Below are 18,004 nucleotides of genomic sequence, written 5' to 3'. Positions count from 1 at the left end.
GTCTTCTGCTCGGTCTTCTCGCCTGAGGGAGTCCAGCAATGCGCTTGTTGCTGCATCAGCCCTAGCAACAGCAGGAACATTACTGTACGTGCAGATTTTTTTTTTCTCTTGTCATTGCTGCTGTCAACAAAAGGGAGTGGTAATTCCTCAAAGACCAATCTGAGGATTTGTACAAATAACAGTGATGCAGCGGAATAAGCGGATGGTTTGAGAAAAGAGGGAAAGTTTAGGGCACACAGAGGGGCGTTGTGTTCTTCAGACAGATCATTTCACCAATTGGCATGCGAGGGTCACAGAGCATGGATTCACTGCGGTGCAGGCGACAAGATTGAGCTGTGGATGTTGTGCTCCCCTCCTGTGCATTGTGAGGAGTTTGCCGCTGCATGAAATGTGCTGCTCATTTTTATTACTGAAGGCTGTCTTCTGAGTGGATTTATTTATTTCTGTCTTTAGACTGTGAAGATGAAGATTCAGGAGCAGCAGAATAACTCTGAAATCCGGCCACAAAGGAGCCTGGAGGTTGATGTTGGTCAGGAGGGCTTTGTCCCAGAGGTTCCTCGCCTGGACCTCACTTCTCTTTGTGATGACAACAACTGGGAAGGTAAGGTAGTCATGGCTGAATGGCTAGGGTATTCAAGGGTTTCTGGGCCTCACGCTAACAGATGCCATGTTGTACCTGTAAAGCAGGCGAGTATAGGAATATATTGTCCCTGGCAGAGCATCATGCTGATCTATCAGTACATGTTGTAAATCTAGGCTCGGAGACTCCTATGCCTTATTTCATATTCTGTAATAAAGTGATTTATCACCAGTGTACAAATTGTCCATGGATGGACGAGATATTCCATTCAGTAAGTGTTATAGCACCTGATTCAAGCAATGTACCCATGTAGCATTAATAGGCTGAAGTCACACTTTGCGTTTTGTCTCCGCTTTTTTATGCAAATAAAAAGCTGATTTTTACAGTACCAGCAAGATCTATGAGATCTCAGAAATTTTGTGCACACACTTGTTCTTTTTCTTGACTGAATTGGAAAACTATTGCATTTTTAAATCTGCAAAAATGCTGAAAAATTGTTGTTTTGAATTCAGCGTTTTTACTGCCAAGAGAGAATTACCGCAGCATGTCAACCTAACCATACTGCATTTTTTGTGCAGAAAATCTACTGCGTTTAATTGTTTAATCAAAGTGGATGTGTTTTCATGAAATCTCCTGCTTGACGTTGAACTGTGCCTTTTTTGTTGCATTATTTTCTCTATAGGCTGTTATGAGGAAGTTTAAACAAAGCATCTAAAAACCTAAATTAAAAAATGCAGCTCCTTTTTAAGTACATAATCAATGCTTTTCTGTACTAACCCCCCACCCACCACCATTAAACAATGTGCTACAACAATGCATCAAAGTGTATGCAATATCCAGAGACAATTGCTATTTCATATTATGGTGTGGACATCTGCAGAGAAATCACAGCATTTAGAAAACATGCAGAAAATAACACAACATTTACTTTGTGTGAACACCGCCTTATAGTTTACTACTCACTTTCCTCTTGACCTTGAGAATTTATTACAATGTATGGACTTAACAGTAAATGCCACCAATAAAATGCAATAAGAGCTAATTTCTCCTACTACATATGGTGTACAGTAGACCAGCAGCCATGTAACATAGTTCAGGTATTGTAAAAGATCCAGAAAGTTTGTCAGCTCACCATAGGACACTTCTCTTCATTAGTAATCCATTGCCAGCACAATGTTGTGGATAAAGTAGTCCATCTATGAGTCAGGAATGCTTCAGTTTTGTTCTCCATATTGATTGTGCCTGCTTTTATCTTGTGGGTGACTCAATAAAAGAACACCTTATTTTATCCGGAACATTGTGCTGGCGTTTGTGGATATATGATAGTTCAGATATTAAATGCATACAGTTCGTGGCTTCACAAAGTCAGGGTAGGAATCTGAAGAGGTGGACACAACGGGCACCGAGCTTTCCGGAGACTTCTCCGCACCTGCTCCCCATGAGGATGACAGTTGTCACCAGACTTCACCCACACACATTATGGCGCTGTGATCTGCATCACTGTTATTCAACGTATCACTTGAAAACCAGGCTAGAAATCTCTTGCTTGGATAACACAGGTCTGTTATACGGACCTGAGAACCCTATGGTGTTTGTTGACAACGTACTATAAGAGGTGTATGGACCAGCAGTCTGAAGAGCGTCATGAGTGAGCAATTTTCATAGGTGGCAACAAGTTCATCATTTTATTTTTTCCTGTTTATATACATTCTGTGCAGTATCTGCAGGTAGGATAGTAGATGACCTGATAAAACCTAGAAAACATATGTATTAAGGGGATGAATACTCAGAAAAAAGCAATCTGCTGTTGGAACAATAAGTTATGTGTATGATGTATTGCATCCCCTCATGCTAGAAATATATGTCTACTATATATACTTTGATACTTTTTGTTTGCAGTCACTGTTCGCAGTCTTTTTCTTGACCATGACTTCAGTTCTGATTTTGTTTTCAGCAAATGGCGTATTCCGATGAAAATAGAATAACATGTAAATGTAATGCAAGCTGGGAACAGATAGCGTTCTGTTTTTTATAGTTTTTCTTTATTAAAAGAGCATCTGAATATTGCCAACTTCTGCTAGGGCGCATTTCTATAGGCCAGGCCTACCCTCCCCGGTGTCCAGTGTTTTTCCATTGTGTGCTGCCCGCTACTGTACCCAGGCCGGACGCTGCGGATCATTTGTGTGCTGTCCGTGTAGGAAGCAAGAGCCGCACATTCCATAGAAGTTTACTCCAGTCATGCTAATCTCTTTAGGCTTGGAAGATTTCCGTATTATTTCCAATTGTTTTCTCAGCCACCAATGCTCAAGGTTACCATGGCAAATAAATACACTGGGAGGACACACATTTTCACATTGCAACAATGAATCCTTAGCAATAGCACACGGACAAATCTAGCCAGGAAAAGACCCAGTATATACCATTGACTAGGATTTGATGAAAAGTTTTCTCTGCAGATTCGCCGCTCCCTCTCATTTTGTGATGCATGTGGCTGTTATTCCCATGTCGTCCTCCTGCCTGGGCTGCATTCTTGTCGGCCTACTTAGCATATTTGTGCAGATGGCACAACAGTCGCACGCTCTTCTTTTTCTCCTTAAGTGGCTGAGGCTGACAGAATGTAACCGAACTTATGTGGGTGTACATCAGCACTCCCTCCTTTTTACAGAAAGGCTGGGGCACCATTTCAAGTTGTCGTCTCCGTGTACTGTAAAATGCAATGCTTTTCAATATAACATCTCCTCTGCTGCAAGCAGTATAGCAGCTAAGGGAAAATGCATAGTGATTTTCTGTGTGACTGTGCTGTCACTCTTACTTTACCTTAACAGATATATTCTAGTTTGTAAAGTAATTATACTTGGTGGTTTGCAGACTCTCTCTCCTGCCAAACTGATGTGTTGGAGTAATGTACTTGCCCTCTCCAGCACTTTTTAGACAGTCATCTTTTCTTGAGACATGAGTCCTCCTTTAATATTTGCAAAAATCTGTCAATTTACATTGATTATTGTGCCTTGCTAACAAGACCTTAGACGTGGGCAGCCCTTTTGTTTCTGTAAACATTTCCCCAAGGCTTTAAATCGACATTTACTTGATGTTGTATCCTGTCCTTGTCTGTACTGACCTTGCAGGTCACTAGGGAAGAAGCTGGGGAGGACAAGCGTTGTTTACTTCCATTACTTATTTACAACAGGCATGGACAATACAGGTGTACAATATAAACGGTAATACAATATAAGCCTGCTGTACACAATAAGGTGTTCTAAAAATGGAAAATCAAGAGATAAGCTAGCTGTGCCATCACTTAGTACATTTGTAAATTATTAAGAGGTATTCCCATCAGAGACATTTCAGGCACCTGTCTCCAGTAGGGGACCTCCCTGACCTCCATTCCACATGTCAAGGCGTCCGGACATTGAATGATTGTAAAGGTTGGCTGTTTCTCTGACTTGTATATAAATGCATAGAGAATGGCGGATGGAATGATCAGAGCCAACCTTTACATAGAATTTGCTAATAAAAATTCTATGTAGTTGGTGTAGCATTCATGCTCGGACTGGCCCTTGGGGGGACAGGTGAGTCCCCGGTGGGCCCCTATGAAGGATCGGGCTCACTATGTGAACAATAGTTGGCACAATAGACACTATGCAGTATGTACAGACAAAGGCAGCATCTAATCATTAATTTCATAAACTACCTAGTTTATTATTATATAGAAACACAGGAACATTTGTGAATGAGGGTAACGTAATATTTGCATCTATCTGAACAGTGGGTGCCCCACAGTCAATGTTATGGTGGGGCCTTGGCACCCCAGTCCGACGCTGCCACCGTTCATTTATAATAAAATATGGGGTTCTGTTTCCTTGTGATGCTCATGGAATAGTGTTTCCAGACATTAATAACAAATTGTCAGATTTTAAAGATCCAATATGGCACACTTTCACATACTGCATACCAATGTATAAAAACAAAACTGTGTGTTGTATACAAATGTTACATTATTCTTTGCTTTTGTCAGGAAGACTATATACTGGAGATCAGTAGGTGTGCTAGTAACGCAGCAGCTGACACATTAAAAGTCATATTCTCCTCACCCCTTCCTTTTTAGTGAAGGGTTTGTGCCATTTTGACTATATGCATCTGATTTTACAAAGGTGAAAGTAATATGGGCCTAGTTTTTATGCATATTATATATCATGCATTTAAACGCTGGTGGTTATAATAACAGCTCATATCCCAGGCATGAATTTGGGGCAGATTAACAGCATATGAAATGACCCACACAGTATGCATCAAGGAGCCCTTAACCCCTTCCCTCTGCTGACAATTTTTCGTTTTTGCATTTTGTTTTTATTTTTTTTTTTAAATGGCCATAACTTTTTTTTTTTGTACTGACATAAGTGTATGATGGCTTGGGGTTTTTTGCGGGACAAAAGGTAATGTTGAATGACCATTTATTTTACCATGTAGATTATAGAGTGAGGAAATAATGTAAAAAAAAAAATCTTAACAGCTTTTAAATGGTGGGAAAAAAAATGCCATCCCGCCACTGGTTTTTGGGTTTTATTTTTACACCATTTACTGTGGAATGAAAATGACCTGGAAGCATGATTCTTTCTCCAGGTCAGCACAATTATGGTGATACCAAACATGTATAGTATTCTTTACTATATTATTGGCGTAAAAAAATTCAGAATTTTGTAAAACTTAACTGTAACTTTTTTATATTATCATCAGTGGAGCTGTGTGGGTTTTTTTTTTTTTGTGTGTGTGGCGAGCTGGTGTTTTTTTATTTATACAATTTTTGGGGTGATCGCTTCTTTTTGGTGTTTATTGGGGCAACTGTATAAATGCAATTCTGGTATTTTTTTTCTTGTTACCGTGTTGACCGATATGCTTAAATACTTTGAAAGTTCAGACTCTTCTGGATGCCACAATGACATATATTTTTTCATTGTTGGGGGGGGGGATATATAGATAGATAGATATTAAAATATTCCTACTTTTTAATTTGTTAGTCCTCTAAGGGGACTCAAACTACAGTTGTTTGTTTGATCTCTTATACTATATACAGCAATATTACATTATTGCTGTATATAGTGAAAAAGACAATCTTCTCTGATGGACGTCACAGAAAGGATCACATGACAGTCATGGTGGCGTTCAGTTGGTCCTTGGCTGTCATAGCAACCAATCAGTTCCTTGCAGGGGAGCATAGGCGCCCAAGCAAACGTCCAGGCCAGATCATGGCGCCTAAATGTTGCTGTCAGTGATTGACAACAGCATTCAAGAGGTTAATAGCATTGATTACTGCTGTTAGAGGCAGATGTCAGATAAATACTATAGCTGGCATCTACCCAGTGTGGAGAGGGCTCTGCTTCTGAGCCCGCTCCAATGTCCCTGACACACTCCATGATATAATGGTATGTTATGGGGTTAAAGGGTTATTCCCATCTTCATACATGGATATTGAAAGATAGTGCTTGTAAATCTGAGAAATTTTGCAGTTTACTGCTTATTAATATTTTCAACTTTGCTTGAAATATTAACACCTTTTCTCTTGTTTACAACTCGTTGCCTTGGAGACCGAGCACCACTGCTAAACAGAAGAATAAGCCCAGTGCTTACAAACTCTTTTCTATTGAGCTTGTAAGCACTGTTTTGAAGTTGACTAGGATTGCTGGAGCCCACTGCTACCTCCTAATCCCTGCTAGCTTCAGCAGTGTGGACTGCAGCGGTGGTCAGTCTCCTGGGAAACGAGATGTAAACAAGTCTGTATCTCAAGGAAGACTGAAAATTTTAATAAGCAGGAAATTGCAAAAGTACTTGTTTCTACAAGCATGGTCTTACAATACCCATCTATGCAGATGGGAATAACCCTTTCAGAAGCCTTAATGATGCTGCAGAGATGCTGCAGGATCTATTTTGGAGGATTATTAACCGCTTCACAGCACGTGTTAACTAGCTTACTTTTCCTGTCATTTTGCTGCAGTGGTGTTCCTTCTCCATGAGCAAAAGCAGACAGAGAACATAATGCACAGATTGAGATCTCATAAATGGTTCATTTCCCTCTTGCCATGTGGTTCAGCTGGACGAGGCATTGATTATTATGTGCCTATGTCTATTGTGAAAGTAACGTACACATTTCCTTTGTTTCCTGTTTATACTCTTCATTATGTTACTTAATAGGAAGGGCTAGTGGTCTGTTTTCACAATCTCAGTCCTGAAGAGTAATGATGGAATACGTTTACCAGTTCAGAAGATATTTTAAAGGGCTTCTAACCTCCAGAATTTGGTTACAGTCTCATTTGTAGCAATCATCTCCAAGTTTAATGCAAAAAAAAAAACAATTAGATCTAAATGGTGAAAGAATCATTTTGAGTTAATGATTTTATGGGTAGGTTATTATTAGTGTATTATGGAAAGGTTTTCTGACTTGTCCAACCAAACATGTATAGCAGATATGAAATGGTCCCTAGTATATAGCAGTTGTAAATTAGCGGTTATTCTGCGCACCAGAAAGCACTGGACATGTTATTAGAGAAAAAAGTGATGTGTCATTTTAGGCTTCTTCCTTAAACCCTAATAATAGACGATACCACTAGGAAATGGTAACAATATTAATACATGTTTAATGTAAAAGTAATAAAAATAAGTTTCCTTTATTTAGCTCTACTTGTTTAATAGAGCGAGCATTCAGAAAGCTGTAGTCTAATCCCACCATACTAAGCAGTAGCATGCAAATCAGATTAGTGAAGGTGTAAACTTCACAGGCATCTGGGTCAAGTAATCCCAAAGACAGGAAAGTTTTTTGTTTCTTTTCCTCTTACAGTTGATATGTTGCCATTTTAAAGACTTTGTTTTGGGGTTTTATTAAAGCTTCTCGCCTACTATTGGCCAATATCTTGTTGGTATACCAGACTTACAGTGGGTACGGAAAGTATTCCGACCCCTTTAAATTTTTCACTTTTTGTTTCATTGCAGTCATTTGGTAAATTCTAAAAAGTTAATTTTTTTTCTCATTCAAGTACACTCTGCACCCCATCTTGACTGAAAAAAACAGAAATGTAGAAATCTTTGCAAATTTATTAAAAAAGAAAAACTGAAATATCACATGGTCATAAGTATTCAGACCCTTTGCTCAGTATTGAGTAGGAGCACCCTTTTGAGCTAATACAGCCATGAGTCTTCTTAGGAATGATGCGACAAGTTTTTCACACCTGGATTTGGGGATCCTCTGCCATTCTTCCTTGCAGATCCTCTCCAGTTCCGTCAGATTGGATGGTGAACGTTGGTAGACAGCCATTTTCAGGTCACTCCAGAGATGCTCAATTGGGTTTAGGTCAGGACTCTGGCTGGGCCAGTCAAGAATGGTCACAGAGTTGTTCTGAAGCCACTCCTTTGTTATTTTAGCTGTGTGCTTAGGGTCAATTTTTTGTTGGAAGGTGAACCTTCGATCAAGGCTGAGGTCCAGAGCACTCTGGAAGAGGTTTTCATCCAGGATATCTCTGTACTTGGCCACATTCATGTTTCCTTCAATTGCAACCAGTCGTCCTGTTACTGCAGCTGAAAAACACCCCCATAGCATGATGCTGCCACCACCATGTTTCACTGTTGGGATTATATTGGGCAGGTGATGAGCAGTGCCTGGTTTTCTCCACACAAACCGCTTAGAATTATCACCAAAAAGTTCTATCTTTGTCTCATCAGACCAGAGAATCTTATTTCTCATAGTCTGGGAGTCCTTCATATGTTTTTGAGCAAACTCTATGCAGGCTTTCATATGTCTTACACTGAGGATAGGCTTCCGTCGGGCCACTCTGCTATAAAGGCCCGACTGGTGGAGGACTGCAGTGATAGTTGACTTTGTGGAACTTTCTCCCAACTCCCTACTGCATCTCTGGAGCTCAGCCACAGTGATCTTGGGGTTCTTCTTTACTTCTGTCACCAAGGCTCTTCTCCCACGATTGCTCAGTTTGGCTGGACGGCCAGTCTAGGATGAGTTCTGGTGGTCCCAAACTTCTTCCATTTAAGGATTATGGAGGCCACTGTGCTCTTAGGAAGCTTGAGTAATGCAGAAATTCTTTTGTAACCTTGGCCAGATCTGTGCCTTGCCACAATTCTGTCTCTGAGCTCCTTGGGCAATTCCTTTGAGCTCATGATTCTCATTTGGTCTGACATGCACTGTGAGCTGTGAGGTCTTATATAGACAGGTGTGTGCCTTTCCAAATCAAGTCCTATCAGTTTAATTAAACACAGCTGGACTCCAATGAAGGAGTAGAACCATCTCAAGGAGGATCACAAGGAAATGGACAGCATGTGACTTAAATATCAGTGTCTGAGCAAAGGGTCTGAATACTTATGACCATGTGATATTTCAGTTTTTCTTTTTTAATAAATTTGCAAAAATTTCTACATTTGTTTTTTTTAGTCAAGATGGAGTACAGAGTGTATTTTAATGAGAAAAAAATGAACTTTTTAGAATTTACCAAATGGCTGCAATGAAACAATGAGTGAAAAATTTAAAGGGGTCTGAATACTTTCCCTTCCCACTGTAGTAGACAAGTTTCCCCTGACATGATGTTTCTATTATTTTGCTGTATTGTTGTGCTGGTTAATGTAAAATTGGGATTTTCATCAAATCCTTTTAGAAATACTAAATTTATCACTAGGTTTTATAATCATTTTCTCTTTTCTAAAGAAGAGTAACTATCATATTTCTAGGATAGGAATTCAGCTTAATCTTTTTGTTAGGTATATTTAGTTTATTTTTTAATTTGTTTTATGTTTTGGTATTTGCAGAACCAGTTCCAGTCTTGGCCTCATGGGATCGCGATGGTGCAGACTCAGATGAAGCCCGTCTGTCCCCTCAGGCAGGTCGTCTTATCCGTCACCTTCTTGAAGCGGACAGTGACCCTATGTTATCTCCTCGTTTTTATGCATATGGACATAGTCAGCAATACCTGGATGACACAGAAGTGCCCCCATCTCCTCCCAATTCTCATTCATTTATGAGGTATCCCTTTTTTCTTTATTTACTAAAGTACGCGACTATAATTATAGTGGCAGATTTAATGTGCTTGTTGAACAATCCAATAGCAGTTACTATAAATTTGCATTGTACTGGTTAGTTTTTGCTGCTATAAGAGCATCCTTTCCTCTGGCAAAGATTTCAGTGGGATCAAGGCAGGGACTAGGGGAGATGGGAGAGGCACACTGGGCACTTGGCCAGCCTCCCCATGCACAAAGTGGGCCGCCTCATTCTGCTGTCCCATCCATCAATGAAACAAGCAGGTGGGCATTTGCCTGTCAAACTGTGTCTTCAGTCTGAAGAGTCAGTGGACCCCCGAAGAAGTTTGGCCTGTGCTGCACCCAATCAGGAGAAGAAGCAGAGGTGGGCTTTTGACTTCTGCCGCACTGGTACTGCAAATAACCATTTCATTATGGAGTAAGAGAAGAGTCCGAGACGAAATGGTCAGAAACACACACCACCTGCTGCTCTTGCCTGGGCGCCCCACTGCCGTTGTTAAGCTGCTTTCATGCACTGTGATCACATTCCATTTAGCAGCAGAAATGCAATGTGAATGCAGCCTTAATGGGATTGTCTGGTCAAAATAAGCGGTCACACATCTCAATGATAGGTGATAACTTATAGGCCGTTGAGGATCGAACTACTGTGAACCCGCATTTACTGACAGAGAGGGGCACTTTTATCCCCGTTAGAATGAAGCGGTAGTTCATTCTCTATTGGGCTGCCAAATGCACATCTTGTTTTTTTCCAGCATCCCCGTGGACAATGATTGGAGCGGACTTTGGGTATGCGCACTGCCACTCCATTCTAACATGGATAAAATTGCCCCATTCTACAGATCAGTGAGGGTTCTCAGCAGTTCCATCCCTACCAATTTATAAATAATCACCTGTCCTTGGGATTGGTAAGCGACGACATCACCATTTAGCAGCCACAGGAATGCTGTTGCCTGTGATTGGCTGCAGCAGTCAGGTGACTTGTATAGCATACCATAGTATATTTTTCAAGTCACTTGACCACTGCAGCTCATCACAGACCGCAGCGCTTCTGTGGCTAATGAACGATGACGTCATCACTACTGGGGCTGATGCAGACGACTGAGAGGCTTGTGCTGGATCCAGGCGTGTGACTGCAGGTGAGTAACATTGATTTTGTTGTTTTTAGCAAAAAATTAGCATGGAGTGGTTGGTGCAGTATGTCAAGATCTGGGGCCCTATTTGGATTTTTGCCCAGTATTACAATTTGCCTAAAACTTGGCCTGTATAAAACTTTGCTTTGGAAGTTTATTACTCCACTTGAAAATAAGGGTCTGTTCACACCACAATCCCGGTATCCACTGAGTGTGTTTTTAAATGTATTCACGTATACCTCTGGGTGGAGCATAGACTCTAATGACAGTTCAACTATTCTTATGTTGGGCCATCTTTACACCTTAAATAAGTCTTCCAGAAAGTATAGAAATACATAATATATTTCCACTTATTCCTAGTGTAAAGTAACATAATTCTGCAGGCCACTATTGGTCATAACCCCTCTTGCTACGCTCCAACCAAGTTTTAGAAAGGCAGTGGAGCCTGAATAGAAATTGCGAAAATCACAAAAAATGTTCACAGTTTGTATGTTGCACAGACATTTGTGACATTTGCTGTCAGAAAACTAGCATAGAGAGGCTAAACATTTTTGCTACCATTAGACTTAGCTAAAAAAATGTAGAGACCATTTTTATTGTTGTCACACTTGTTTGTTGCTAGACTGATCTGATTTTTACCATGTTAAATCTGTCTGCGTCTGGCAATTCTTTGTTGGTCTTTTAGCAGGAGACGGAGCTCCTCTTTGGGATCACATGAGGAGGATAGAGACGATGACCTAACACCAGCTCAGATCACACGAAAAATTCAGAGCCTCAAGAAGAAAATCCGCAAGTTTGAGGAGAAGTTTGAGGAAGACCGGAAATACAGAGTAAGGGCTTTTTTTTATATATATATTGAATTTCTCTCGCTTAAGCCTCATTCAGACGTCAATGATTTTTCTCTTGAGCAAAAGTGGTCCAAGTGTCCTCAGAATTTGGTCAGTGTGTCAGATTTCTACCATCAGAGTTTCATCAGTTCTTTTCAGATGAAAAAAAAAAAATGATCGAGGTTTCTCAATATTCTCATATTAAACACAGACATCCGAGGTCTGTCCTATTTCTTTTAGAAACCCATAGACTTCCATTTTCGAGATTGATCCGTGACTTGGATCAAAGTCTGACAAGTGTCCATGATTTGTGCAGACCTTTCAGTCAGCAAAAATACACGGACATTTTTTGTGAACAGCGCCATAGACTATAATAGGTACGAGTTCTATCTATCGCATATGATTCTTATGAGAAAAACTGATGTCTGACTGAGCATGTACTAACATCACATACTCTACTACAGGTCATTTTTGCTTTTTTTTTTTCCACAGCCGTCCCATCGAGACAAGGCTACAAATCCTGAGGTTCTGAAATGGATGAATGAGCTGACCAAGTTCCGGAAGCAGCTTAAAGGTAATTATAAAATGCCTGATGGTAATACACAGTATTATACAATTTACCAGTGCAATAGACTGGTATTTAAAAGCCTTTTAGGAATAATGTGTCAGTAGTTTCTAAATTGGAAATTTAATTTAAAACGACCATCTTGCGTGTTCTGCAACGCCACTCATGTATTTTTTTAATTACAGTTCAGTAGATTGGTTTCTGCTTTAAGTTGCAGTACTTTGACTGTGCTTGTGCTATAAATAAGTGTATTCTGATAAAATGTAAATGGTCTTATATTATCTAGAGTCAAAAATCAAGATTTCTGAGGAAGATCTCGTGCCTCAAATGCGACAGAGGAGTAACACACTTCCCAAAAGTTTTGGGTCACAGCTTGAGAGGGAGGATGACCGAAAGGAGACAGAGAAAGTAGCTAAACCCTCTATAGAAACCACAATGGAAACCATCCAAAAGAAGTTACAGGAGAAAAGATCAGAGGTCAACCGGCCAGAAGATATTAAGGTAAAAAAAATATATGCATGTGTATCTCTGCTGAGAATATGTATGTTCACAACTGCTAAAGAAATAGATTGAAGGATTGAGTATCAGCTCACCGCTTCCAGGGGCAGTTCAGACACCCTTCTAGAGGGTGTACTCCAGGCTGGCCCATGGGTGAGCATAATCAAGAAGAGGTCCAGCATCCACCGAGGGATAAATAATGTGTTCTTCATCTACCATATTTTAACTTTTCCTGATTTTTAAAGGAATCCATCAGCAGGATTTTGCTATTGAATATGAGATCGGCATAATGGGGAGCAAGAGAGTCTGATTCCAGGGATCTGTCACTTACTGGGCCCTGTGTTGTAGTTTCAATGCAATCAATGTTTCTTCAGCAGGAGATTATCACTGCCGGACTACATCTCATGTGAAGACCAGTCAGGCTAATCTGTATAACCCCGCCAACACCACTGGCAGCTTTCTGACCATGCACAGTGTACATAGGAAGCTGCCAATCAGTGGTGTGAGTGGGTTATACAGAGCTCAACAATCTGACCTCTTCTACATCTACAACAGAGAGAACAGGAATTCCAACAAAACTGCACCAAGCAGTCCAGCAAGTGACACATCACTGAAATCAGACTCTCTGCCTCTACATCATCCTGCTGTCAGATTACATAACCAAAACCTGCTGACGTATTTCCATTAAGGCCACATTCACACGTTCAGTATTCGGTCAGTATTTTACATCAGTATTTGTAAGTCAAAACCAGGAGTAGAACAATCAGAGGAAAAGTATAATAGAAACACGTCACCACTTCTGTGTTTATCACCCACTCCTGGTTTTGGCTTACAAATACTGATGTAAAATACTGACCGAATACTGAACATGTGAACATGGCCTAAATGTTAGGATAAATGTGAAGTTTTAGTATTATTATACCCAGGTGGATGCTGGACATTTTCTCCCTACGTTGATTATAATTAGCTAAACCCTCCATAAAATGTAATGATCGTGGTGTACATGTAACATAACTTGGATCTACATTTGTACAGTGCATCAATACTGGGGTCATCTGAGCATCCTATATATATCTTATTATTTTTTTGTTTTTCGTGTATTTTTACTTCCTTATGCATTGCCTCATAGTCTGCAATAGCACTTAGGTTGAGCCCAGTTAGTTCTGTGTATTCGTGTATGATACATAATATTCTAACCTTATGTTCCTGATGTAGGATATGACCAGAGATCAGCTAGCAGCGGAGAAAGTCTCACTTCAGAAAGCTTTGCTTTACTATGAAAGTATTCATGGCAGACCGGTATGTATTTTTACTTTTCCTGGCGATCATTTGTTTGCCTGTATTTTCCTGGGAAAAACTCTGGTTCTGTATTGTTCTACTATGGGGCTCTAAGTTCCTCGTACAGTCACTGGCGGTTTTATGTCTAGCACTTATGTTATGCCGCACATCCGTCAGCAGCTGTCAAACGTTTCACGTTGGTTCCCTGGGATCTCTGCCACATTTACTACTTTTTACAGGATTGATTTTTTTTTATTCCTGTAGCAAAATGTATTTTTGTTCTTGTTTATATAATAATAGATTTCTTTAACTTTCATACAGTGAAAGTAGAGATGAAGAATAGTTTACATAGTTGCAATGCACGCCCACTTGCATGCCTTTTGCCACCCTTGTGACTTGGTTGTTTTCGCCATAAAGGCGTGAAAATCTGTCATAATAATACATTTATTCTCTGTGACAGTCATGTGCAGTTCTATGAAAAATGGAAGTTTAACCCCTTAAGGACCAGGCTTAAAGTGTACCGATCATCAAATATTGCCCTTCATGATTATTTTTAAATATATTACACGGAAAAAATCTAAAACAATTTTTAAATTAAAAATGTGCTTGCTAAAGGCAGTTGCATATGAAGGGCGCTTGCATTGTATGCAAATCTGACTGCTGAAAGTTACAGCAGATCTGGCAGCACTACGTCACTCCACAGCATGGATCTGATCTGCCTGCCCTGAGCAGCGTGATCTCTCGGTTTTGAGCAGTGAGATCATGTTCCAGGCTGTGTCATGACAGATAATGTATACGCTGCTGCCAGGGACAAAGTTTCACTTTATTAGAAGAGTTTTCCTTCGCCATACTGCAGCGTTTCATTGTCCATCATTGTCACACTGCTCTGATCAGACTGTTCTCCTGCCAATCAGAGCATAGAGCAGCGTGATAGTGAAGTGCTGTGGACCGCTGATAAATGACTTCCTTCTGGGGATGGGTAGTGGAGCTGTGGGGAAAACCCTCATGGCAGCGCATACAGTATCAGCCCCTCTACAGCCTCCCTGCACCAAGCAGCGAGACATCGCAAAGTACCATAAGATCTTGGTGCAGAGAGAATGTAGAGTTTACTTTGAACCTGACTACTATGGTGTCGGTAGTGGTTTGTTTGTTTTATTTGCAACCCCTAATTAACTTTTTAATTCTTTATGGTCATGTTACAGATGACCTTGGTTAAAGTATGACTGTCTTATGACAATGACTTAGTAATCAAGCAAGTAAAAGGAATTCGGTGAACTCGCCCTAAAACTTTAATTAAAATAGCTTTGTTCTTTCTTCTATCTTGGCATCGGGTGTACGTGGAAAAGTACTGAGTGCTGCTTTATTAAATCCAGTTGAGCCAAAAGAGGTCAAAGATTTGTAAGCCTATTAATTTAGAAGTCATCATGTATCAAAGCTTGCACTTTGTGGAGAATTAATAGAAGCTGCAGGAGACCTAAACCCAATTATTAATTTATAAACTACGTGTCACTTGCCATGTATCCTGTGAACGTTTGGTCCAAAATAGAGTTTATAACCTCACATTATAGAACTACTTACATCAACTGCTCTGGTCTTGTAGATCATGCCAGAGAGTTTATAAAATAAGGGAATATTCCTTTTTCAAGAAGGTGATTTTCCCCCCAGCTGAGTTGGGAGCTACGTTCTTATGTTAGTGGAGATTAGGAAAGCCATACTTAATGAAGAACATCACATTCTCATTTAGTAACTTGGACCTCTTGTAAAAGTTGGATCTTTCTAATACTTAAAGCTGGATCTACAATGGCTAAATGCAAGCCGTTCGGAGGTCATTTAGTAGCACAGGCCAATCACAGTTTCATGTGCACAGAACAATCCTTCATACGATCACTCTGTACGCATAAAGTGACATTTCTATCGGCAGCACATGTCCTGTTTACACAGGACGATGTGCTGTCAAGAACAATGATTTTTAAGCAAGCTTGAAATGATTTGTTCTGCTGGTGATTGCCAGCCTGTTTAGACAGGCCGATTACTTATAGACAAGCGTTTCCAGGAATGCTCATTCCAAAAAATTGTCCAGTGTAAATGCAGCCCAGCAGATCTGATGACTTCAGCATGTCCTTATGAGCACAACGGTGGGAATGCTGTCACTGGGACAACACAATAGAGCGGTTCTTGCATTCGCCCAGTAATGTCAGTCAGTGGTGATGTAACTAGGGCATAAAGGGCAAGCACTAGGCAGAAGTATCTTGTGTAAATGTCACTAGGAGTAGCATACAGATTTACAGATCAGTGACCAGTGTAAATGTGCCTAAAAAGGGGTTTTAACATCTCATGAAGTGAGGGTATATTGCTCAGCTATGCCATCCTTTTTGTTCAGTAGGGACAATCAACAAGAGAATGGGACCAACTATGACCTCTGTATCCCAGGAGTCAGACATCCTTTAATTTATAAAGCGATGGCTTATCAGCTATTTTCACATATATGATGTCTGATGAATGGATGATCCTACAACAGTTCTGAGTGTCCTCTCAGTTCCTGAATACCATAATTATCCTAGCGTTGTATTTGCATTTGAGTGTATTCCTCTTGACCTTTGTATCGTGTGTGTGCAGTTCACCTGATAAGATAATACCATAAGGTTTTTTTGGTGCATGGTTATAGAAAATACATCTACTAAGTGAAAGCCTCAATGTCATAGTGGCATTTAAACCTATGTATCCATTTTACAGATAACAAAGGGTGAGAGACAAGTGATGAAGCCGCTTTACGATCGATACAGACTGTTCAAGCAGATCCTCTATCGAGCAAACACCATACCCGTCATTGTAAGTTGAGCTTCCTGTTTGCATGTCTTATTTATGGCGTTACTGACATCAGTCCTTTATTTCCTCGTTCCAATCTTTCATTTTGAACTGCTTGTTTCTCCCATGAGAAAGTGGACTTCATCGGAATTTAATCACAGCAGAGAGAGGTCCTGTAGCCACAAACTATTTATTAGCTGAAGTCCTGCCCAATTACTGGGTAATGTAAAGGCAAGCACAATGTAGAAATGGTTACAGGATTATCATTTGTGTAAGACGTGGTACAGTATTTCATTGTGTATGTCTTAAGAGAGCTACCAGAAGAAAAATATACCAAGCCCCTACATTCCGAACATGAAAAACGGGTGCAGCCTTCTGAAGGCTGTGCATGGAATTAAATCAGTGTCTACAGCCTGCCATGAAGAAATGGTGGCAAATACATCTATATATATGCACACTGTGTTTAGATTACAAGGTCTACGTGACCGAAATCAGAATTGGGAATTTCATTAGTCGTGCAGTTTCAGGAATGGGTCTTTTACTTTAGTTGATCTGTACCAGCATAGAATAAAAGGCCCCTTTACTCAGATGATCATCTTAGCGAATGGTCCGAGGGTCATTGTCAATGCGGCAGCAGCTTATCCCTGTTTACATGAAGGCATGTGTTGGCGACGACAATGCTGTGTGCTTTATAGAGAAGAACCACAGTGACCATAGTTGGTCTCCGCACAGTTTGCACATCCATGAGGAATGATGCAAGAACAGTTGCCCTCTTACATGGTCAATTGGCGCTCGGTTTACTACGGAAGGGTGTTTTAATACGTTTTTCTGATAGTTCTCCTTGAGGCCCAATAAACATGAATACACATGAAATAACCAATGAAGGTACTTTTTGTAGCTATTGTTTTATTCCAAGAATTATCAATAAAGGGGTAGTTCACTATTTACATATTGATGACCTGTTAGGGTATGTGCACATGTTTAGGATCAGTCTGTAGATCCTGATGTGTTGGCAAGAAAAATATGTGTGTTTTTGCCATATTTATTATTCACATGCATTTTTTTTGCGGATTTTCCCCCCTCATTAGTATCGGTGAAATATACAGCAAAAACGCTGAAATGTTGGATGTGAGCAAAAAGATTCCCAAGAATCTGGTCCGGTGTCCACGCCGATACTCTGAGGCAGCCGGACATGGGTCCCATGAACTTTCTTTGCCTGCACTCAAGTGCTAGTATCCTGGACGCTTCTAGCTTTTACAAGTACTTCCCACCCAATGTATGTCATGCCTCTGCA

At 40.3% G+C, this 18,004-nt stretch overlaps 1 protein-coding gene across 5 annotated transcripts in view; it reads left to right on the top strand.

Annotated features, from left to right (window-relative positions):
- The window catches only part of FAM13A (family with sequence similarity 13 member A), a 246,068-nt gene that overhangs the window by 215,741 nt on the left and 12,323 nt on the right, over positions 1–18,004 (top strand). For 3 of the 5 annotated variants that reach the window (XM_073638065.1, XM_073638060.1, XM_073638073.1), the window contains exons 16-22: positions 454–601; positions 9,380–9,593; positions 11,423–11,567; positions 12,057–12,138; positions 12,416–12,630; positions 13,843–13,926; positions 16,639–16,734. In XM_073638065.1, the coding sequence (XP_073494166.1) occupies positions 454–601; positions 9,380–9,593; positions 11,423–11,567; positions 12,057–12,138; positions 12,416–12,630; positions 13,843–13,926; positions 16,639–16,734 (984 nt within the window). The remainder of the gene's footprint in view (positions 1–453; positions 602–9,379; positions 9,594–11,422; positions 11,568–12,056; positions 12,139–12,415; positions 12,631–13,842; positions 13,927–16,638; positions 16,735–18,004) is intronic. The other 2 variants (XM_073638068.1, XM_073638063.1) reach the window with 1 other exon arrangement.

This window comes from Phyllobates terribilis, unplaced genomic scaffold (genome assembly GCF_046119375.1).
Source record: "Phyllobates terribilis strain yellow unplaced genomic scaffold, ASM4611937v1 Scaffold_1__5_contigs__length_1240528914, whole genome shotgun sequence".
Taxonomy (NCBI): domain Eukaryota; kingdom Metazoa; phylum Chordata; class Amphibia; order Anura; family Dendrobatidae; genus Phyllobates; species Phyllobates terribilis.
Note: the sequence above shows the minus strand (reverse complement) of the source record. Positions and strands in the feature narration are given on the sequence as shown.